Here is a 24,361-nt window from a genome sequence, read left to right as displayed (position 1 = left end):
TTAATATTCGTCATTCTCAAAACTTTTGGCCACTGGAATTGTAAGTGAAATAATCTGTCTGTAAACAATTGTTGGAAAAATGACTTGCGTTATGCACAAAGTAGATGTCCTAACAGACTTGCCAAAACTATAGATTGTTAACAAGAAATTTGTGGTGGTTGAAATACAAGTTTTAATGACTCCAACCTAAGTGTATGTAAACTTCCAACTTCAACTGTAGTTTTCAGTTTTCCCCTCAACACTCAGTCCACTCCCAGACAGTCCTAGCTAAATTCTTGCTTGAGAAATTGCTCTTTGCTGAAAAGCTATGGTTTATTTTGACAATTTTATTTAAAAAAAAATTTAAAAAATCACAGCAACTTACTTGTTACCCAGAAATGATTTGATATTGAGATAGAAATGGCTGAATTGGACCTGTAAGACACTTTATTTTGGTGTTTCCTTTATTTTGGCAGTTACCTCTACATTCACACAGTTAACAGCCGTGTAATACATGATTGCATCATATCAGTGTTAGTGCAGAAATAAAGACATGGGACATCAGACAAAGGAACGATGTATTTGGCCTAAAAGGGCCATAAATAAAATTTTATTATCTTGATTTATTAACAAGCCACAGAGTGTCCATGGCTGTCTACCACAGCACTTAAAACTTCTCATTCTGGTGCAGTCCAGAGTTCACAGACCCACTTGAGATACTTAAAGCCGCTGATAAAATCTCAAGGTTCTCATTTTGTCGCTTCCTTTAGAAAAATAAAACAAAAACAAAAATGTGATAATACTGTACCAAACTGGTGGCAGAGCACCCATTCTTCTGCAGAGAAGGGGTGCTTTAAGAAAGAGGCGGATGGGGGTGGGAGGGGACATAAACTGAACAACAACAAAAAAACACCCCACCTCATTTAAAGCTTGGAGCAGCATGCACTGGCTTTCAATCACTGCAAGAGCGCCATTTCATCTACACCTGTTCTTCCTTTTCCAACTGTCTGTTCATTCATTTCTGTTGCGTTTTACTTAAATTGGATTGAAATAATAATTATTATAATGATAAAACCTATAGCAGCAAAAGAGATAGAGGAGTAACAGCTATAGCGAGTGACCCCTGGTTTATAAGGAAGGCATGGGTTAAAAGAGTTCCATTGGTGAGTGGCCTGGGTGCTGAGGGGGCCGTGGGACTGTGAAGGGGGCTTCTGCCCCCTCAGCTCATCTCCCGTCCGCAGGCACCCGGCTCAAGGAGGCCATGACACGGCCGTAGCGCTCAACCAGCTCCAGAGTGGAGTAGGTGGGCAGCTTTGGAGGGTCGTGGAAGCTTTTTATCTCTGTCGAGCAGTCAAGTAACTTGGGTAGGAAGTCAGTCAGCTTCTCCTGCAGGTTGGCTGCAGCAGGAGGGGGAGAACAATAACAGAGAGGGCAGAGAGAAAAAGAAAGAGTTGGAGAGAGTTATTATTTCAAAGTCCTTGCTTGCGTCACTCTTCAGAGTCACATCCAGTTACCAAACAGATAAATCATAAGCTACATATTTTCAGTGTGATAGCACAAGCTCTTTGTAAGCATGCTCCTCTAGGAAAACACAGATTGAGAAAACAAGATGAGGCACCCAGGGTTGGCTGTAGTTCTTCTAAGAAGATGCTGCTGGGTCACTTTTCTGAAAACCAATCAAACTTTTTCTTGGAGTAGAGGCTAGAACTCCACTGAACCACGTTCTCTGAACTAACAATTTGGGTCACATTCTGCCAACACAAAGTGGGTATATCCCTGGTTGTTATGGCTTGCCTGTTCTCGCTGCTAATATCAACTAATTTGACCGTGTCGCTGACCATGTTCCATGTAACTCCCAAATTAAACTACAGCAGAAAAACAACCAATCATCCAACAGATCTCCAGTACCAAAAATCAAACCCCCCTGCCTCTAGGCTCTTGTACTCTTTTCACATTATTGCACTAGCCCAAACCGTACTGTGTTGCCTCAGATATGTTATTGTTGGTTCCAGCAACTACCGGTTCCAGCAACTAATAGGGCAAGACGATATTACAATAGCATCGTCTATCGACGATGATTGACAGCCATTGTCGATGGTGATAACATCGTGATGTGACAGATGATGGTTTAGCCTATTTGAACTTGACTGGAGCCGGGCAATAAAAAAAAAAACAGTCCCGCAGCGCACAGCAGGGCATTACACAAGTGACATTCAGAGTAATTTTCCTATTCCTATAGGCTATTTCAATAAATATGTTATATAGCCTACAGAACGCAAGAGAAGAGGAATTTGGGGAGTTTTTCCTAGCCACCGTGCTTCTACACCTGCATTGCTTGCTGTTTGGGGTTTTAGGCTGGGTTTCTGTACAGCACTTTGCGATATCAGCTGATGTAAGAAGGGCTTTATAAATTTGATTTGAAATTTGATTTGAATGTAGGCCAGACAGAGCGGAGAATTCCACCAAAGCGGCGCAAAATGCCCAGTCAGAAAATATTGTTTCTCTCCGTCTCTGTCAGATGCATGGGCTATAGCCTAAGCCTATACTTTTTAAAATAATGGACACTCAAAGTGAAACTGACAGCATTTTAGCTACTTTGCAGATATGAAACAGACAATCATATAAAATCAGTCAAAAATATAAAATTCCCAGTTTATGCTTACAAAACCAACTTTAAGTTTTCAAAATAGGTTATATTTGACTCAACATTCCATGACATACACTAAGGCATTGTTGACAGAATAGAGCAATGCAGTTCAATGCATGATTAATATAATTCACCAATACATTTCTTGGAAGTCCAAAAACTACTGCTATAAGGTTTCAAATCACAGCTGGCCTGGTACATAGTTTGCTGCCTCCATTCAGTTCCACTGTCAGTTCCAATGACTAAATATTTTTGACAGAAACAGAAATGTAACTAAGGCTGGGAATGTCAATACAATCAAACTAGCAAAGGCAATGATCACAAGTCAATCATAATGTGGTTAATATGCTAGCGCATCCATCTAGCTAGGACGTCATGTCATTGGAGAGGGTGAGTGACTGACTTATCTCCTCGTATAATTTTTCAGTGGCTACACAGCTAAAGATGCACGTGTAATTTGGTTAGCTAGCAAGAAATGTGAATCACTTTACTAGCTAGCTATTCTGAACGACTGTTATGCAGATAGCATGAATTCTTTTTAAAGTATGACCCGCTGAATATGACCGAATATGACCGGTGTCAGTAAACGTAGGCAAAAAAAAAAGTACTAGTTGGTCACGGACACTCTATATAACAATGTAAACAGCTCTGCTAAGGCAAGTAAAATGGTCAGTGAGGTGTTCTCATTTGTGTCTGGAAGTAGCTAGCTACCTTAGCCAGTTAGCTTGGGTGCTTGGTTGGGACAATGCATGTATTGGCAGGCAAGTTGCAGAAGGGCGAGCAGGCTATTCCCCATCGTTTATCCGTGCAATTTTGACAGCCAACTAGCTGAAAAATTTGAGGGTTTATCTAATGATCCTTCTTCAGATTTTAGCTCATATTGCTCTGGCTAGCATTAGTTGATGTGCATATAGTAAAATATAACCTACCTTTTTATGGTTGTTTGATCAATAGGACTGTAAAGTTCACAAATGTAAGAGGACTTCCATGGCATTTAGCTACATATTTGCAGAAATCCATTCAAGTGTATTTTGTGGCTTTTGCAGAACGCGTTCTAATGATGCAAATTTACACTGTTACCCATAAAACACACAGTCCAGTTCAAAGTGAATTATGGCAGGCCCTTGTAGCAAATGGTTTGTTTGCATGAACACCTACTGTAGCTCTCTGATTGGCAACGGTGCACTCGGTCTGCATAAACTCCTACCGTGTCTATTAATTGTCCAAACGCACGGTCGCTTTCTCACTCTATATTGCTATAGAATATTCACAAATGCCTTAGTAATTACCAAACATTCTAAGAATTTATGAAAACGTGAAAATTGCCATATCTACGTGCTCGCTTATTATTATTTTAACTATCTTGTGGTTAAAAAAACACAGCCTATATTGCCTTCTCTCTTCATGACGGAAGGCTATGCTTCATCGTTCTGTGGCACAGTGGTCTAGGGCACTGCATCGCAGCTGGCTGGCTTCCGGGTTGGGTGGCACAGTGGTCTAGGGCACTGCATCGCAGCTGGCTGGCTTCCCGGTTGGATGGCACAGTGGTCTAGGGCACTGCATCGCAGCTGACTGGCTTCCGGGTTGGGTGGCACAGTGGTCTAGGGCACTGCATCGCAGCTGGCTGGCTTCCGGGTTGGATGCGCGCTGTGTTAAGAAGCAGTGCGGCTTGGTTGGGTTGTGTTTCGGAGGACGCATTGCTTTCAACCTTCGTCTCTCCCGAGCCCGTACGGGAGTTGTAGCGATGAGACGATAGTAACTACTAACTATTGGATATCACGATATTGGGGAGAAAAGGGGGTCAAATTTGAAACAAAAACAAAAAATGGCCAATAACCCATCCTCCTACTAGGCCGATCATAAAAGCTTTAACACAATAGGGCGATAGCATCGTATATTACAATGTTTTATGGGTACATACAGCACAGTACAGTACAGCTGGGTCAGTAGTGTGAAAATGCTCTTTGGTCCCTCTGCCCTATGACTTTTTTAGACTCTTGGTAGATTAGTCCCCTAATCTTCAAATTTGGGTTAAAAATAATCCAAAACAAACAAAAACTCACGCTCCATTTCCTGCCCCAGGTAGGAGCACCAGCGGTTCCTCATGTCCTCCACAGCCAGCAGGTCCTTCTCTGTGTCGTGGACAAGCAGTAGGGGGATACACGGCACCACCAGCTCATTCATGATGCTCAGCCCATTGCAAACCTCCGGCTCCTCACCAGACTCAAACATCCCCGCCGCATTCTCGTTCAGTTTCTATGGGCAAAGCACATGCATATAGATCGATGAATTATGTATTTGCTTCATATGCTAGGGATTAGCTTGAAGTGGTATGCTAACAAATTTACCAGTATTAGCTACTCTGTCAAAACAGATTTACAGGACAGCCAGGTATTACATGTTCCTATGTTATTAATGTATATGTATTTTACATTAGAGACCACCTCTGTGTGAGGGGCTGCAGCCCAGGTAAGACACAGACCATTTGCATTGCTGGGGGCGGCAGATAGCCTAGTAGTTAGAGCATTGGGCCAGTAACCAAAAGGTTACTAGATCGAATCCCCGAGCTAACAAGGTAAAAATCTGTCATTCTGTCCCTGAACAAGGCAGTTAACCCACTGTTCCTAGGCCGTCATTGTAAATAGGAATTTGTTCTTAACTTTTTATGGCTGCAGGGGCAGTATTGAGTAGCTTGGATGAAAAGATGCCCATTGTAAACGGCCAGCTCCTCAGTCTCAGTTGCTAATATATGCATATTGTTTTTATTTGTAGTATTGGATAGAAAAAACTCTAAAGTTTCCAAAACTGTCAACAAAATCACACAAAAATGATCAACGGAAATCAAATTCACCACGTGCAGAACCACTCCTTTATTGGGGGTGTCTTGCTAATTGCCTATAATTTTCACCTGTTGTCTATTCCATTTGCACAACAGCATGTGACATTTATTGTCAATCAGTGTTGCTTCCTAAGTGGACAGTTTGATTTCACAGAAGTGTGATTGACTTGCAGCCATAACAAGTTAACTGACTTGCCTAGTTAAATAAAGAATATATAAATGACCACTATCTGGTAGTCACCCATCCCCACAGACATTGTCAATGTCAGAGGATGTTCTCCAGGCCTGTGGTACTGACGTGGGCAGTGACATACTACATGATGCACACAGACACTTTGCTATGTTCGCCTTAGCTAAGCCTTGCAATGCTGTTGACACAGAAACTCCCTGACCTCAGCTCTGGGGTACCTTACACAGATGCAGACGGCCATTCTGGAACCAGAGAGACTTGGTGGGGGTTCACAATGTGTCAATGTCAGCAGTGTTTTCAATTAAAACAGAGAAGGAGGTAAACAGCGGGGCTTGAGGGAGCGGGGCTGGAGTGGGAGCCAGGGGTTCATTCTGGCCGGAGATCTGAGATGGTTGCTAACTCTAGCGGAGCCCTGAAGGAGCAGAGCCAAGGTTAGCTCAGGACACAGCCATGTCTCCTGGTAATGTGTTTACACTTGCTGGGCCTACTGCTTCCTATTCCCACTCGGATGATTACATTAGGAGCACAATGCCGGTGTAGGGTTACTGAGTGCAGGATCAGCAACAGGGCCAACCGAGGAGAATCAGGGTTACCCCTCTTTCTCTCCCGGTTCATACCAGACCAGTCACAGCTTGATCTGACCGACCAGGGAATCATTCCATCTAAGCCCTAACAAATAGCTTGGAGATGGGATATGAAAAACAAAAGTGAAGCTGTAGTCTGATCAGAATATTGAAAAGATTAGGATCTTTCCCCCACACCAAGAGCATTTGCTGAGAAAAGTTCTGTGGGAATCTTTATGGGCAATAAAAAAGACAATGTAATATCTCAGCGAGAACAGGAACAAGCCTTGCATCAATCCTAGAGATTATTGGGTGGAGGGATGATCTTGGTCGACATCACAGTTTGGCTGAGTCAACATGACTCAAGGGAAGGCAAGGATGAGTTAGGAGGTCAGAGACAGACAGCCTTGCTGATAAGACGATAGCGGTGTTCATTTTCAAAGAGAATGACTTAACTACTTCCATGGTGACCTATTGTTTTGACTGGAAACTTGTGATGATCTTTAAAACACTATGGATTAACTCCGACCACTTGCTCTCATTTAGGCTGCAACTTTGTCTCTTTAAAAAGTTTCTGTATCAAATGCTAAACCTGCTAGCATCAGAAAATCCTACATGAACTTACTAACTAAATAAAATCAACTGCTGACAGAGATTTGCAATAGTGCAGTTGTATGATTGTGAGTGATAGATGTTTGTCTCACCAGCAGGCACTCTCTGCGGTAGTGACCTATGAGCTCATCGTTGTGACCTCTGTACAGCCCTTTGACCAACAGCTCTCTGTTGTACTGGTACGAGTAGATCAGGTACATCAAGGCCTCCACAAAGCTGCAGAAAAGCAGACACACAGGAGAGTAAGATACATTATAGAAGCATCAGGGTGGTACAAACTTAACCACAAGGAGAGGCAGCAGAGAACAAATCAGGTTTAGCTGTGTCTACAAAAGGAAACTAGAGAAGGAACTATCAGGCTTTTTTTCATAGAGGATTTAAAAACGGATGTACTGGAGGGAGAATTAACAGAAGAAATAACCAAATACATGAACAACCATCTTGATCAATGCCAGACTGAGCTCTATGCTCCAGAAGGATCTGCTGGGATCTGCTGCCCTCTGCAGGTGACTATAGGAAGTTCAGGTCCTACCATTAATAATGCAATCATCTACAGAGAGTATTTCAATCTCTTATTTTCAAAACAATATATTCAATACAGAAATGGTTCAAGAATATCAGTTCACGCTTAAAGTAATAAAAGGACACGAGTTAGAAGCTCTGCATCGTGGAGAGCAGAATGTAATAACAGTCCTGCCAATTAGCAGAGTCTCACCATTTCTTCTGGAACAGCTCTAAGCCAATCATCAGAAAGATTGTTGTCTCGCGGAAATTCCTGTAGTCCTGATGCCACATCTGGGAAAAATGTAGGGGCCAAAGGTTCATAAATGAGCTCTAAAGGATTTTAAGGACGGATCTGGAGCATTTGGATCTAACATTGAAGATTAACATCACATCCGTGTTTTTTTTCCATTGGATAGAAGGGTTAGTGGTATCAGCTCAAATGTAGAGATTATAATCATTTAAACCTTTTACTTTAATGCTAAATATTGTGCACACGATCATCTCATGTCATTTGGGCTCCAGAGTTGCGCAGTGGTCTAAGGCCCTGCATCTCAGTGCTTGAGGTGTCACTACAGACCCTGGTTCGATTCCAGGCTGTATCACAACCGGACGTGATTAGGAGTCCCATAGGGCGGCGCACAATTGGCCCAGCATCGTCCCGGTTAGGGTTTGGCCAGGGTAGGCCGTCATTGTAAGTAAGAATCTTGACTGACTTAACTGGACACACCTACTCATTGAAAGGTCTTTATTTTTACTACATTGTAGAATAATAGTGAAGACATCAAACTATGAAATAACACATGGAATCATGTAGTAACCCAATTTTTTAAAACAAATCTAAATATATTTTAGATTCTTCTAAGTAGACACCCTTTGCCTTGATGACAGCTTTGCACACTCTTGGCATTCTCAACCAGCTTAACCTGGAATGCTTTCCCAACAAGGAGTTCCCACATATGCTGAGCACTTGTTGGCTGCTTTTCCTTTACTCTGTAGTCCAACTCATCCCAAATCATCTCAATTGGGTTGAGGTCGGGTGATTGTGGAGGCCAGGTAATCTAATGCAGCACTCTCATTCTTGGTCAAATAGCCCTCACACAGCCTGGGGGTGTGTTGGGTCATTGCCCTGTTGAAAAACAAATGATAGTGGGATTAAGCGCAAAACAGGTGGGGCAGTGTATCGCTGCAGAATGCTCTGGTAGCCATGCTGGTTAAGGGTGCCTTGAATTCTAAATAAATCTCCGACAGTGTCACCAGCAAAGCACCCCCCACACCACCTCCTCCATGCTTCACGGTGGGAACCACACATGCAGTGACTGACTGTCTCCTCATATCATTTTTCAGTGGCTACACAGCTAGAGATGCATGTGTCATTTTGTTAGCTAGCAAGAAATGTGAATCACTATACTAGCTAGCTATTCTGAACGACTGTTATGCAGTAAGACCCGCTGAATATGACCGGTGTCAGTAAACGTAGGCAAAAAAAGTACTAGTTCCTCACGAACGCTCTATATAACATGTAAACAGCTCTGCTAGGGCGAGTAAAATGCTCAGTGACGTGCTCTCTCATTTGTGTCTGGAAGTAGCTAGCTACCTTAGCCAGTTAGCTTTGGTGCTTGGTTGGGACGACGCATGTATTGGCAGGCAAGCTGCAGAAGGACGAGCAGGTGCAATTTTGACAGCCAACTAGCTGAAAAAGTTTGAGGGTTTAACTAATGATCCTTCTTTAGATTTTAGCTCATCTTGCTCTGCCTAGCATTAGTGGTTGATCTTGTTAATGTGCATATAGTAAAAGATAACCATAAAAAGGTAGGTTGTTTGGCCAATAGGACCGTAAAGTTCACAAATGTAAGAGGCCTTACAATTCAAGTGTATTTTGTGGCTTTTGCAGAATGTGTTCTAATGATTCAAATTTGCGCTGTTGCAACTGCCTGTAAACACACAGTCCAGATCAAAGTGAATGATGGCAGGCCCTTGTAGCAAATTGTTTGTTTGCATGTAGACCTAATGTAGCTCTCTGATTGGCAATGGTGCACTCAGTCTGCATAGACTCTACTCCCGGATAAGACAGGTGTTTTTATTTCGGTTTTATTTACGGCAGTGTTTATTAATTATCGAAATGCACGGCCGCTTTCCCACTCTATATTGCTATAGAATATTCACAAATCCCTTAGACATGGCGGTTGGAACCAACATTCTCACATTTTCCTCCAGACCAAAGGACAGATTGCTCCATTGCTCATTTCTTGGCCCAAGCAAGTCTCTTATTATTAGTGTCCTTTATTAGTGGTTTCTTTGCAGAAATTCAACCATGAAGGCCTGATTCACGCAGTCTCCTCTGAACAGTTGAGATGTGTCTGTTACTTGAACTCCGAAGCAAACTAATGAACTTATCCTCTGCCGCAGAGGTAATTCTGGGTCTTCCTTTTCCCATGGCGGTCCTCATGAGAGCCAGTTCCATCATAGCATTTGATGGTTTTTGCGACTGCACTTGAAGAAACTTTCAAAGTTCTTGAAATTTTCCATGATTGACTGACCTTCATGTCTTAAAGTCATGGACTATTTCTCTTTGCTTATTTGAGCTGTTCTTGCCATAATATGGACTTGGTCTTTTACCAAATAGGGCTATCTTCTGTATACCCCCTCACCTTGTCACAATACAACTGATTGGTTCAAACGCATATAGGAAAGAAATTCCACAAATTAACTTTTAACAAGGCACACCCGTTAATTGAAATGCATTCCAGGTGACAACCTCATGAAGCTGGTTGAGAGAATGCCAAGAATGTGCAAACCTGTCATCAAGGCAAAGGGTGGCTACTTTGAAGAATTAGTTTAACACTTTTTTGGTTACTACATGATTTCATGTGTTTTTTCATAGTTTTGATGTCTTCACTATTATTCTATAATGTAGAAAATAGTAAAAATAAAGAAAAACCCTGGGATGAGTAGGTGTGTCCAAACTTTTGACTGGTACTGTATGTACCAGACCAAACATTTGAAACCAGTCAAAACCAGAGTGTTGCAGAACGCTGACCTCATACTCCTCCATGTTGACCTCTTCTGGCTTAACAAGGTCTAGTTTGGCACGGGCCACCTTCATAATGCTCTTACACCTGAGAGAGAGAGAAGGGGGGAATGGAGAGAAAGGGAAAGTGAGAGAGAAAGAGGAAAGCGGAGAGAAAGGGAGAGTGATGTTACAGCAGCTTGGCAGTGGTACGATGAGTACTGGTGAAGTACTAGCTACTCCAGGAGACTAAATATTACACGTGGTCTCGCGGACGTGAAATACAGGCCCAATGAATCACTCCTTACTACTTAACCAGACGTTCCTCCTTTCCAGAGGTTCTTATTGAGACCACATAATTATACCGCTCAGAAGAGGAGAGTTGAATCAATGAATTCAAGAATTTCGATTACCACAAACATCTCAGTGCATGTGCAAGAACTTTGAGACATTAGAAGAGATGTGATTTATCCAGAGAAATGTGATGTTCTTCTTTAGTCCTCAAAAAGGGCAAAGTTATAAAGTAGCTGGATATATGGCAGGGTAGGATGTTTTACACTGGTGCAAAATACAAAAGATTTTCAACTCTATAAAAGTTCTGTAAGGCTGTCCTACTGGAATAAATCTAACAAACATTATCAAGCTATAGTTGACTTCATAAACCAATTCAGGTCATTTCAAATCATATAACATATTCAAAGGCTTTGCTTTTTGCTACCCTCTGCTGGTGAATTTGGGAAGTTCAGCGGTAATAATCTGGTGTTGTCTTTGTTTTATCTTATTTACATTTTTTTATTTAACTAGGCAAGTCAGTTAATAACAAATTCTTATTGACAATGACGGACTAGGAACAGTGGGTTAACTGCCTTGTTCAGGGGCAGAATGACAGATTTTTATCTTGTCAGCTCGGGGATTCGATCTAGCAACCTTTCGATTCTAACCACTATTTTAATAAAGATAAGACGGTCATGGTGGTGTAACCCATACAGACCGTTCGTCAAAGCTTAGGTTGCGGTCTGCGAACTGCATGAGGAGGGTTCTCTCCAGGATCTTCTTGGGGGCCTGGTTATGGATGAAGTAGACGATGACGTGCTGCAGACGGTAGTCATTCTCCGGGGCCGTGTCCTCCTGGGCAAACCTCAGCAGACGGGTGTACTCCACCTTAATAGCCTGAAAAACAAAAAGCATGGGGTGAATGGACATGGTAGGCTCAATAAGCATTAGAACTTCAGAGTGTAGGCCTATATTACAACACTGACAAACATCTACAGCAGCAGGAGACAAAACTAGTGTCTTCCGTGTAAGAGTTGTCAAGATCATCATCATCATCATTATCCTTCTCATCCAAAACTCAAAGATTGGTTTCAAGTTTGCTTTGTTCAAATTAATCTCAAATCCCACTTCTGGAAGATGCTTTTCTAAAGAACAACTAACTCAAAAAGATCAGATGGAGAAATGCCAGGTAAAAAGGGATGAGAGGATGGTTGTGGAGAGGCATGCAGTGAAATAGTGAGTGAATAAATAAAGAAGTGAAAGAGAAAAGAAAGAGAAATGGGATCTGGATGTATGTACCTTGAAGAAGGCGGCTTCAGGCCCAAGCTTTTCAAACACACTCCTGGCCTTGCCAATGGACATTATAATACCCTGCATGTTTGGAGTCATCATGGCCTGCAGTAGCCAAGGAGGGGAAGCATGTTACAACAGTAGAAAATAGATCCATTGGACTCATCGGAGAGAGCCCCCCAAAAAATACACCTTTTTGGCACAGCACTATTTGAGCTGCCCTGGGCCATGCAACTCTGTCACGACGAGCATACCGTACATCACTCAGCAGTCCATGCATATGTTAATAGTTATTCTACTACTGTGAGGTACATACACAGCCCCTGTCATGTGAGGGACAAAGTACATGCTTAAATTGTCCTATGAAGGAGAGTCTGTCTATGAAGTAGGGCCTCTGAAAGACAGCCCTGTGAAGATCAAGGTCCCTATGGTACAGACAGCCCCTACTGACAGTCCCTACAGACAGTCATACTGTGGTACAGACAGCCTATGGTCCATCTGAGGTGGTTTGAAACTAAACAACATTGATTCTACTGCAGCACTTTGACAACATTATTCGCCACACACTACTATAAAATGCCAAACCAAGCAAAACCAAATCATTTATTGTTAGGAGCAGTGAGACGATGCGCTTACATTATTCAACTTGTACTTTTCTTTTCCCCTCAAGAGTTTAGTATGTATCAACTATGTATCAAAAATTATGTTGGCAATAGTAATACAAACTGTGCAAATCACATTTACTTTTCACATTTGCTGCAGAGATGCAGTTAAAAATAAACTCTCCAGAGAATTGAGTCAATGTTTAGGTGAAATGTATGTCCATATATCTCTGATGAGAACCGAAGGCTTCTGTTTTGTATAGAAGAGAGTGCTTCTGTTGCTAGATGCAGGTAGGCTTGACAGGGATAGGCTTTTCACACAATATGTTTTTAAAGCTAGCCCAAGGCTAGTTTCATCTTCTAGGATAGTACACTGACTGTAGTCTAATATAACAGTGCTATCTTGGTCTGCCAAGAAGTTTGGTGAAAATGCCAACTGTGAGAAACTTGCCCGGAGCCAACCAGGACTCTGGTTTGAAGACTGCTCTAAATGAACATTTACTCAAGTGTGAAAACCCTATAAAAAGAGCCAAGAGGAGAACATGTCCTCATTCTAATCACCAAACAGGCAGAGAGACTTTTCAGCACATCAAAGAAGAGTCAGCTGGGTGAGCTGAGTGTCGAGCGCTACCTCATCATCGTACCCCCCCTCCTCTGACTCGATGACAAAGGTTCCCACCTGGGGAATGGCAACCTCTACCGTACGCTGGGAAAGGGGCTCATCCTCCATGGGAGGGTCAGAGGGAGGGGTGAGGGAAGGATCCACAGGCTGAGGGTCAGAGGGAGGGGCGAGGGGGGTTTCAGTGTTCACCTGGACATCGGACTGGGGTTTGGGGGGAAGGGGTGGGGAGAGACTCCCTCCACTGGACTGTGGAGAGAGCGAGAGAACAAACAAGAAAGAGCGAGAGGCATGGTGGGCAACGTTAAACAGAAAGAGAAACTAAGAAAAGGGGGGAAATGAAGAACTTTAACTGGGGTTGTGGGGTAGGCCTACGTGGTTCAGTAACAGAAGCGTAGAAGGAGTAGTGGTTAATGTGGTTAGGAGGTGTATGCGTCCGAGCGTGTGTGTGTGTGTGTGTGTGTGTGTGTGTGTGTGTGTGTGACGTAGAAGTCCGTCACTGGTTGAGGGCGGCATTTGGTTCTTTAACGCACGCACACTTCATCACTCCTCCCTGCTCCGTTATAAGATAAGTTAACAATGTGGGTCGACACACAAATTAACTTCTGTCTTAGTACATACATTTCACACTTCTCAGTGTTCATTTGTAATATAAGTAATATGTATTATACTTATCTATGTTGTGGATGAGCACGTTGTTTGTTTGTTTGTTTGTTTGTTTGTTTTGTTCCTCTCGATCTCTGTAGCTTCCGGGTATGCTGGATAAGGCCCCGAGCTAAGGGAATTGGGCTGACTTTGTAGTGCCTGTCCCAAATGGCTCATTTATGTAAATGGAAATATTAAAAGACACTGTCAGTAGTAATGTAATTTTGTAAATGGTATGTGGTGATATTGTTTAAAAAACGTGTTGCAATGTATATCCTTTAGTATGTTTAGTTAATGGAAAATGTAGGTTTGACTAGGTAATTGCTTAATTAATTAGGGTTAATTGTTCTGAGGGGAGGGGCTAGCCCTATAAAAGGAACCTCTCAGTTCATGGGGAGACATTTTGGATTGAGCTGTGGGTGGGGTAGTATTGTTTTTAGCTGGCCTATAAGGTATATGTTTGATGGCAGTACGGTTGTTTTTGTTCCGGAATCACTTTGTAAATAAACACCCTTTCACAGAAGAACTTTTGCAGCTCCAGCATCTTTTTTATTTTGATAGAGGTTAGGGTTTCCAGTATAGCCTTCTGGCCTACTCTACGTGACATATGGTGGCAGTGGTGGGATGGCGCACCGCAAATCAGTGAATTCCAACAAGAGAGGTAAAGGAATGCATACAGGATTGCGTTCTCAGCAGCAGCATCAACTGTCAGAAACGGTACCTGAAGTTGAACTGGGGTGGAATACCATGGAATCGTCTGGTGAAGAAGAGGTCAAGTATGAGAAACTAGGAGCCCGACCAAGGGGCCAAACACAACCAGAACCGTTTGAGCTACCGGTTGAACCAGAAGATACAGCCATAAAAGACCAGCTGACTGAAGGAACAGTTGGGGGACCAGAACCACACCCAACAATGGTAGCCCTTTTCCAGCAACTGTTCACCTGCCTTGAGAGAAGGGACGAAGACCTCAAGCAGGAGTTCCAGGGTCTACGCCAATCTATCCTCACAGTTCCTCACCAAGCGGAACTCGTCAGTGAGAGCCCAAGATTGGGTCTGCCAACACCAGGACGACAAAGGCTCAACGCAGCAGGGACTTCAACTCCACAGCAGGATCCCCAAGCAGTAATGAGGCCAGCCCCAGCACCAGGAGACTAGTCCAGCAGTGTTAACGTCCATCTTCCAGCATTCCTGAGGAAGGAGCCAAAGATGCCCTCATACCAGCAGGGGGAGGACATTGAAAACTACCTGCTGAGGTTTGAGCGCATGGCCAAGACGTGGAAGTGGCCAGAGGTAGAGTGGGCCTGCAGGCTTGTCCCATTGCTCACTGGCAAGGCCTTAAAAGGCTTACACAGCATTTGATGAGGGACTGTCCAATGTCTACAAGGGCTTGAAGGAAGCGCTGCTGGTGAAGAGAAGAGCCCAAGGGCAAGAGCCCAAGGATGGGCTTATGGCGGCCAAGCTTGCACTGCAGTACCTTAATGCACATAAAGGGGGCCCACCACGACCTGCAGCACCCGCTCCAAGGAGTCTCAGAGACAAGGGACATCGGCGACGCCAGAGATGGTGGAGGTAACTCTGGGGGTTATGTGTCTGGGAGGAGGGAGGTAAGGGATCATGCAGTTCGCTCTGATGGGAGGGGTCTGACCTGTTTTTACTGCCGGCAGCAGGGGCACAAAGCTTCAATGTGTCCGCTACGTAAATCCAAGCTCTCAGGTTACTGTTATGTACCCAGAGAGGGGGATGGTGTTCAGAATAGACAGATTCGGGAAGGGTCAGGCTTGGTACCTGTAAAAGTGAATGGTAAAAGTCCCTGTCGTTGATCAGAAAAGGTAATGTACCTGCTAATGATATTGATTACGGTCATCAGATACTGATCCAATGTGTTCATGGTGACCGGTCACAGCAGCCCACAGTCAGAAATACCTCCTCAAAAGTTGGGGTAAAGGAGAAGCTACCTTATGAGATGATTTTGGGGAGGGATGTGCCTGTACTCTCTGATCTGTTGTGAAGTGTGGGGGGTCAGCTATATGAGCAGTCAGTTTGCCAGTCTGGTGTTCAGGTGTCATGTTCAGTTGAAACTCGTGCCCAGGCCAAAGCTGGTTTACAACCGCTGTCTGACTTGTGTAATAGTCTGTGCGAGGGGGAACCAAAGGGCCCAGAAAGTCACACCGCCAGCGGCGTCTTGAAGTATGTGGGAACCCCTGTACCTGTTGCTGATGTGTCTGGGTTAGAGGTGCAATGGGATCTTACGCAAAATGTTGCTACACTGCAGAAGTCTGACGCAACCTTGAAATGTTTGTTTGACTGTCCCCAGCTATGGCCTTGTCAATCTTCATGTGGGGGAGATTTACATGGTAGACAACCACATACTCTACCTTGGGTCAGAGGCAGATAGCAGGAAGTTGGTGGTGCCATCTACCTGTAGACCACTTGTTCTCAACCTTGCACATACAGTTCCATGCGCAGGTCACCTAGGGCAACATAGGTCTTATCTTAGGCTCCCGTTTCTTTTGGCCCTCCATGTATACTGATGTACAAACCTACTGCAAATCATGCCCCACGTGCCAGAAAACCAGTGCTGTCCATATGTCTGACCGGGCTCCTCTATGTTCACTGCCAGTTATCTCTACTCCATTCAAGAGAATTGCAATGGACATTGTTGGACCCTTGGAGAAGAGTAGCGCAGGTTACAAGTATATATTGGTGATCTGTGACTATGCCACCCGGTTCCCAGAAGCCTTCCCACTCCGTTCCATAACCACACCAAAAATAATCAGTGCTCTTGTTCAGCTCTTCTCTCATTTAGGAATCCCTGATGAAATCCTGATGGACCAAGGGACAAACTTCACCTCGCGACTGATGGTTCAACTCCTACCATCCCCAAATGGATGGGCCCGTAGAGAGATTCAACCAAACGCTCAAGAACATGCTGAGGAAGTTTGTGGCTGACACTGGTCAAGACTGGGATAAGTGGTTACCCTTTCTCCTTTTTGCTTATAGGGAGGTGCCTCAGGCATCGACAGGTTTCTTGCCATTCAAACTCCTCTATGGATGGCCAGTGCAGGGACCACTGGACCTGCTGGGAAGGTTCCCCAGTAGCTACCTCAGGACAGGGGATTGTCCAGTACGTCCTCCAGATGCAAGACCGGTTGGAGTGGTACCGAGAGGAAGCTAGGGCAAACCCAGAAGGCCCAGAAGAGAGGGTATGACCAGCACGCTCGCCACAAAGAGTTTGAGCCAGGACAGAAAGTCCTGCTCCTCCTTCCCTCGTCTACCAACAAGCTCCTTGCACAATGGCAAGGATCGTACCTAATCGGGAGGAAGATGGGCCCGGTGACCTACGAGGTGCTGCACTCGGACAAGGGTAAGAAGAAGCAAGCCTATCATGTGAACCTCAAGGCCTGGGAGGAGAAAGAGGAACTCTCCAAGGGAAAGTCCTTTCTGGTCCGCAGAGTAGAAGAAGACGAGTTGGATGGGGTCACAAAAAAGGACGAGCAGAGGTCATACTGGCTCACCTAGAAGAAAACAAGCAACATGAGCTGAAGCAGCTGTTTGGCAAGTATCCGGCCCTCTTCAGTCCCAGACCAGGAAGAACCAAAGTCCTAGAACACGTCATTCCTTTGAAGCCTGGCCAGAACCCTGTCCGCCAGCATCCTTACCGTGTGCCTGAGAGGCTGGTGGTAGCCCTCAAGGAAGAGGTCCACACCATGATAGAAATGGATGTTGTCGAGCCCTCTTCAAGTGAATGTAGCAGCCCTATTGTCATTGTCCCAAAGAAGGATGGGTCTTTGCGCGTCTGCATGGGCAAGCTGAATGCCATCTCCCAGTTTGATTCCTACCCCATGCCCCGCATTGATGACTTACTGGAGAGAATAGGTAGAGCTCATTAAATCACCACATTGGATCTCTGCAAAGGGTACTGGCAGGTGCCTCTGGATGAACAACCCAAGGCCTACACTGCATTCCGGACGCCATTGGGCCTGTTCCAGTTCAAGGTCATGCTGTTTGGCCTTCATGGGGCCCCTGCGACTTTCCAGAGGCTGATGGACAAGGCCCTCCAGGACTGATGATTACTGTGCTGCTTACTTGGACGATGTGGTGTTCTACAGCCACTCCTGGGAGGAGCACATACAGAATCTTAGCAGAGTCCTGGGGAAGATCCATGATGCAGGCCTCACGCTTAACCTCCTGAGGTGTGAGTGGGCAAAACAGGAGACAAAGTACCTGGGTTACCAGCTGGGTAAGGGTGAAGTTCGGCCTCAGGTGGACAAAGTGGAGTCCATCAGGAACAGCCCTCAACCCAGAACCAAGGCACAGGTGAAGTCCTTCCTAGGACTGGCAATGGTGGTACCGGAAATTCATTCCGCAGTTTGACCATCGCTGTCCCTCTGACCAACCTCACTTCAAAGGTGACCAGCAACCCTGTGAAGTGGACTGAGGAGTTTGAGGAAGCCTTCATGATACTAAAAAAACAACTGCTCATTCCCTGTTCTCCAGACCCCTGATTTTCAGAAGAGATTTCTAGTGCAGGTGGACACTTCGGCTGTGGGAATTGGAGCTGTACTGGCCCAAGGAGAGCCAGGAGAAGAGCTTCCCGTGCTGTACCTGAGTCAGAAGCTGTTGCCCAGGGAAACCAGGTATTCTACAATCGAGGAGTGCCTGGCTATAAAGTGGGCCCTAGATAGTAACGGAGGCTATCTTCTTGGGAGGGAATTTGACCTGCACACAGACCACAGAGCCCTGACCTGGATCCAGACCATGAAGGACCAAAATTCTCGTGTGACCAGGTGGTATCTAGAGCTTTAGGTTCTGTGTCTGTCACAAGGCAGGAAAAGAAAACGATAGGTAGTCCACCGTGACAAGGCTCCCGAACCTGGTTGCTTCAGGAGAGTAGGAAGGTAATGTGACGTAGAAGTCCGTCACTGGTTGAGGGCGGCATTTGGTTCTTTAACGCACGCACACATTCATCACTCCTCCCTGCTCCGTTATAAGATAAGTTAACAATGTGGGTCGACACACAAATTAACTTCTGTCATAGTACATACATTTCACACTTGTCAGTGTTCATTTGTAATATAAGTAATATGTATTATACTTATTTATCTATGTTGTTTGTTTGTTCTGTTCCTCTCTCTCTGTAGCTTCCGGGTATGCTGGATAAGGACCCGAGCTAAGGGAATTGGGCTGACTTTCTAGTGCCTGTCCCAAATGGCTCATTAATGTAAATGGTCATATTAAAAAAGACACCGTCAGTAGTGATGTAATTTTGTAAATGTTGTAGTGATATTGTTTAGAAAATGTGTTGCAATGTATATCCTTTAGTATGTTTAGTAAATGGAAAATGTAGGTTTGACTAGTTAATTGCTTAATTAATTAGGGTTAATTGTTCTGAGAGGGGCTAGCCCTACAAAAGGAGCTTCTCTTTCAGTTCATGGGGAGGCATTTTGGATTGAGCTGTGGGTGGGGTAGCTTTGTTTTTAGCTGGCCCATAAGGTATATTATATATGTTTGATGGCAGTACGGTTGTTTTTGTTCCGGAATCAGTATGTAAATAAACACCCTTGCACAGAAGAACTTTTGCGGCGCCGCCATCTTTTTTATTTTGATAGCGGTTAGGTTTTCCAGTATAGCCTTCTGGCCTACTCTACGTGACAGTGTGTGTGAGAGATGTTTGGTCTTACTGCAGTAAGCAGTCCCTCAGGGCTCCTCTCCTCCTGCTTCTCGGCTGCAGCCTTGGAGATGGCCCTCTCTGTGTCCTCCTGCAGGTGCTTGGAGTCATCTGTGGGGGACGGCTGCTCCATGTACTCTGGGTCCTGCTGAGGGCCTGGAGGAACCACAAACACATAAACCAACACTGCAGTGGAAGCACAAGTCTCAGACTCATGACATTTTTCAATCTGCCTAATATAATTTACACACTATTGTGCCAGTTCACCCCAACTGTGCTGGCCTGGAAATGTTAATTTTACACGTCCAGAAACTTTGGTCAAGGCGTAACCAGAGAAGACCCCTAGTCCTCACCCCAGCTGTCTGGTGGACTGGGCTCTGTGCTCATAGGTTGAGGGGATGTTGTTGTTTCTGCTGCTGCAGTAGCTGCGGCCAGGGCCAGCTTCTCCTGCTGGGCCTTGCGTGCCTGCAGGGTGTCCCACTCCTCGATCTCCTTGTCAAACAGGCCATTGTCCTCCTTCACGTAGGCCTTCAGGTCCGAAGGGAGCTTATCAAGACCACTCAGCATCTGACCCGTCTCCTTATCAAACTCCTCTGCAGAGACACAAACACAACCAGGCAGTCAGCTACAGTCACCAGGTGTATATGTTAAGGGATTTTTATGAATAATTACTAAATTATGTATACATTTAAATCAGAACTATGACTAAACAGAATACTACTATGTTACTGTATGGATGTATGAATCTTATTATAATCATAATACTGAATGTAATGTGTGTAGTGTACGTCCAGAATTAGGACTGTCTGTTCCTTGTTAGAAACTAATGGAGCTGTGCTCCTTACAGGACATCCTGTCTCTACCCAGGGAGGGGAGAGACCTTGGGCTTGTAGTAGATTGTCTGCCACCTGTTAAACAATGTGGGAAGGCTTGTGAACTATATTGCCATTGTATCGGAGAGAAGGAAGAGCAGCATTCAAAACGCTATGACGAAATGTGATATAAACCAATGTACGTTGTATTATGATCAGTACTCTCGAGAATAAACGCTATTGATTGATTTTGAGACTGGTCTCTGTCCATTTTATGCAAATAAGTTTCTTAGAAATGGGCAGAGTGTTTTAATTGAATTGGTTGATGACCATATTGGAATTAAATTCCTTTAACAGTATATTATAAACATGCTCAGAAATGGAAAGTCCTGTGCAGGTACAGCATAAACAGCCCTAAGAATAACCAACAAGCTTGCCCATGTCCTAATTACATACTCTGAAAGGATAGTGATTAGAGCTGCAATTACTGCTTTTTAACTCAAGAACAAAGAAAATACAGTATACCATAACAAGAAAGGCAAAAGCCAAATAAATATATTTATCTACAGTGAGCGGTTGCTACCTTCTATGAGGAAAGGCTTCTTGTCGTTGATGTACATGAGGCAGTAGGCGCTGGCGTTACGGTAGCCTCCGAACGAGTCCCTGACCAGCTCCTCCCAGGAGGATTTGGTGACCGAGATGTCGTTGTACTTCATCCAGCGCTGCTGGTGGGGGTCGTAGATGTAGGCCCAGTAATGGCCAGCGTTAGCCTGGCCCTCGTGCACCAGCACCGCATGCAGCCGGAACGGAACCTGGTAGCCAGCAGGGGGGGAAAAAAATGGAGTGACCAGAAACCCAATGCAATCCCCTGATTTGTGTTAACTCAATGTGTGTTAAATGTGAGTGCTCTCAAATCAAGACAATAACACCTCCATTTGGTGTTTAAGTATTACAGCCAGTGAAAAATGTTTGTTTTTTTGTGTGAAGGTGGTTCGTCGGGTTTAGGCAGGGCATTTCTTACCTGCATCATGGACTTGTCAGAATACATCAGCTCGATGGTTCTGTGGATTCTGGATATGCTGCCCTGAAGATCTGGAGAAGCAAAATCAACCCATCATTAGAATTAAGATATTTGTGTGCTTGAGAGCATATGAGACAGATGGAGGTAAACAAGACCTCGTACCATGGGTGTCGTTCTCCACCTCACTCCTCCAACGGTGCAGGCAGCCCTCCAGCACCCGGAGCTCCTCCTCAGTGACGTGGCGTGGGGCTGGGTGCATGGGCAGGTCAGGGGGCAGTCGGGACTGGGTGAAGGGCTTGTGGATGGGCACCCTCTGCTGGGTGGAGGGAGCTTGGGTGGGGGCGGGGGACAAACCCTCTGGAAGGGTGCAGGAGGGACCCTGTTCGGCTGTGCTGTAATGTCAGGTGCGGACGAGTGTGAAGTTAAAACCACAACTCTGTACTTCTGAATCCCACTTATTTAACAGTTCAATCAGACAGAATTACTGGGGGGAAAAATGTATCAGAAACATGTACACTTAAATCCTGACACAAGGAGCGGTTGTAGCTGCATGGTGTTGCATGACTTGCCTTAGAGCAGGCAGCAGCTGCCCCGTTGTGCCACCGGGTGGTGCTGACGTGTCGATGTCCTCCAAGGGAGAGGTGCAGACTGGCTTACTGGAGGCAAACTCCATGGCGTACTGCAGGACATCTGCCAGAGGAAACCTCTTGGGACCAGAGCCATAGCTCAGATACCTGGGAGAGAGAGAGTGAAGGAAGAGAGAGGATGAAAGACTAAAGTGAAAGAGCCTCTATAAACACCATACCAGCATTGTAAAATGTTAAATGCATTACAAAAGTATGAAATTCTGAACAGAATGTGACTGCTGGGGACATATTGTACATACCAACAATGCCAGAAATAAAATAAGCCGTTAATGATTACACTGTTCTGTTTTGTCTCCAGGAGTGGGTATTGTAGCTATGACTGTTGCTAGGGAATGACCAGTCATTTTGATAGTTTATCAATGTAAGAAAGTAAACAGAGGTGTGTGTGTAGGTGTATACGTGTTAGGGCTGGGCGATATGATCAAAATATCTCATATTTTTGATGGTATATAATGTCTCTGAATAACATTTCTAAATATGCTGTATGGGTAGTGGTTTTAATAGGCTTTCTCCATACTGCTCAACCAAACTTTCACAAAAAATAATAGGAGGACAAAACTGACCGTCTTATTTATAGAACATTACATAGGAATCAAAATCTGGTACTCAACGAATGGTTACCATTTACAGTTATTTGTTCCATTCAATAATTTTTATAAAACTTCTTAATGTCCTGCATCATGCACACTAATAATTCAATATTAAAACGGATTATGGCAGTAGGAGGACACTGGGCCAATTGTACGCCACCCTATGGGACTCCCGATCACGGCCGGTTGTGATACAGCCGGTTGTGATTGAACCCGGGTCTGTAGTGACATCTTAGACCACTGTGGCACTCGGGAGGCCCAAAATCATATTAACATTTTAAATAAACTATTATATTAAATCTGACTATCCACAATAATTGCATTAGTGTGTGCATGTAACCGTACACAGTGTCACGTTTTATTTCGTCTTAGTATGCCTCCATTTCATTTTTAAAAAAACATTACATTTATGGAGAATAATTATTATCCTCTATATTTTTGGCTTCAATTGCAGTTCTTACTTTTGTCCCTAGAGGTAGTTGGACGATTTCTAGGGATCTATTTGGCAAGCTTGCCCTCCTGAAGTTGTTGACTTGTTGTGCTAGAAAGTTAGCTAGCAGTTTTATTACTATAAAAATGGTTGAGCGTCATTTTTGTCATTAAGGAATTATTTTAATGTAAGAAATCAAACATTAAAATACCCTTGTAGAAGGTAAAGTGAAAACCCAAACCGTTCCGTCAATAAATAGTTATATAATTCTTTATGGTTTACCCCCCCCCCCCCCCCCGCGCATGTGTGTGTGTGTGTGTGTGTGTGTGTGTGTGTGTGTGTGTGTGTGTGACAGCCTAGCTCAGTTTACTGTACCTCTCCAGACGCTGTTGAAGTAAAGTCAGTTGCTCTTTCAGTCTCCTGATCTCCTCTCGTTTAATCCTGGTGATCTCTCGGTTCCTGTCCATATACCTGACGAAATACAACAGAAATCATACAAGTTCATAAATTCCTCTCCTGAACTGAAAGACCTTCTCAATAGAGAATCTCCATTGAATGTGTTTTTTAGGCCAGGAATATGCTTAATCTGGGTCAGAGAAAACGGCCCTAAACACAAAACTTTTTTTTGATATACAAGTTGAATAACATTTTCCTTACCTGTCCATGTACAGCATGGAGGGGAACTCCAGCTTGTTGTGGATCTTCTCAGGTCGACCCAGGGCTTGATTGAACTCAAATCTTGACAGTTCAAAGGTCAAGACAGGAGGAAGTTCGGTAAACCAGTGCTAATGGGGAAATACCAAATATGTCATTATAATTGAGTTCCCGTTTTCTAAAATAGGTCATATGAGTCATTGGTTTTCCATAAACACCACATTTTAGAATGTTTTAATTGGGCCCTTCTTAATGAGTAGTCTTGAGTAGCGTGTTTAGAAATCATTCCTACATGACTCGCCTGTCCCACTAATATTGTTGTGTCTCCAGTCTATTATTTATGTCCAAGCAGACATCGATGGTATATACACAGTGTACAAAACATTAGGAACACTTGCTCTTTCCATGACAGACTGACCAGGTGAAAGCTATGATCCCTCACATCTGTTAAGTCCACTTCAATCATTGTAGATGAAGGGGAGGAGACGGCTTAAAAGATTTTTAAGCCTCGAGACAACGGGTTGCGGTCCAAACACATTTTTGCTCAGCCCTTACGCTATCCACTTTCCCTCTGGGGAATCCCCATCGAAACCAGATACAGTTTGACTGCCATCTTAAGGGGAGGTCCAATTCACTAACTTTGCCCCCTCGGCCATCAATTTAGCTCGAGGAAGCAAGTGAACAACTTTTCACTTGCAGGGTTGATATGACCCACAATTCAATGCAAACTGTAGTCACGTCAAACTCTGGTGGCCGTGAAGTTTCGGCA

The 24,361-nt window shown here is 44.3% G+C and overlaps 1 protein-coding gene across 13 annotated transcripts in view; it reads right to left on the bottom strand.

Moving 5' to 3' along the window:
• Positions 1-551: 551 nt before the first annotated feature.
• LOC139423081 (ubiquitin carboxyl-terminal hydrolase 25-like) overlaps positions 552-24,361 on the bottom strand; it is a 53,045-nt gene continuing 29,235 nt past the window's right edge. For 4 of the 13 annotated variants that reach the window (XM_071174712.1, XM_071174713.1, XM_071174716.1 and 1 more), the window contains exons 11-26: positions 23,596-23,723; positions 23,314-23,409; positions 21,841-22,005; positions 21,434-21,663; positions 21,272-21,342; positions 20,834-21,062; positions 19,792-20,031; positions 19,452-19,594; positions 13,138-13,374; positions 11,914-12,009; positions 11,333-11,511; positions 10,372-10,450; positions 7,546-7,625; positions 6,923-7,046; positions 4,690-4,882; positions 552-1,376 (exon numbers count right to left, since the gene is read on the bottom strand). In XM_071174712.1, coding sequence (XP_071030813.1) covers positions 1,204-1,376; positions 4,690-4,882; positions 6,923-7,046; positions 7,546-7,625; positions 10,372-10,450; positions 11,333-11,511; positions 11,914-12,009; positions 13,138-13,374; positions 19,452-19,594; positions 19,792-20,031; positions 20,834-21,062; positions 21,272-21,342; positions 21,434-21,663; positions 21,841-22,005; positions 23,314-23,409; positions 23,596-23,723 — 2,463 coding nt within the window. In that variant the 3' untranslated portion in view covers positions 552-1,203. The remainder of the gene's footprint in view (positions 1,377-4,689; positions 4,883-6,922; positions 7,047-7,545; positions 7,626-10,371; positions 10,451-11,332; positions 11,512-11,913; positions 12,010-13,137; positions 13,375-19,451; positions 19,595-19,791; positions 20,032-20,833; positions 21,063-21,271; positions 21,343-21,433; positions 21,664-21,840; positions 22,006-23,313; positions 23,410-23,595; positions 23,724-24,361) is intronic. The other 9 variants (XM_071174715.1, XM_071174714.1, XM_071174718.1 and 6 more) reach the window with 4 other exon arrangements.

The sequence above is a fragment of the Oncorhynchus clarkii genome, chromosome 12, assembly GCF_045791955.1.
Source record: "Oncorhynchus clarkii lewisi isolate Uvic-CL-2024 chromosome 12, UVic_Ocla_1.0, whole genome shotgun sequence".
NCBI classification, from domain to species: domain Eukaryota; kingdom Metazoa; phylum Chordata; class Actinopteri; order Salmoniformes; family Salmonidae; genus Oncorhynchus; species Oncorhynchus clarkii.
Note: the sequence above shows the minus strand (reverse complement) of the source record. Positions and strands in the feature narration are given on the sequence as shown.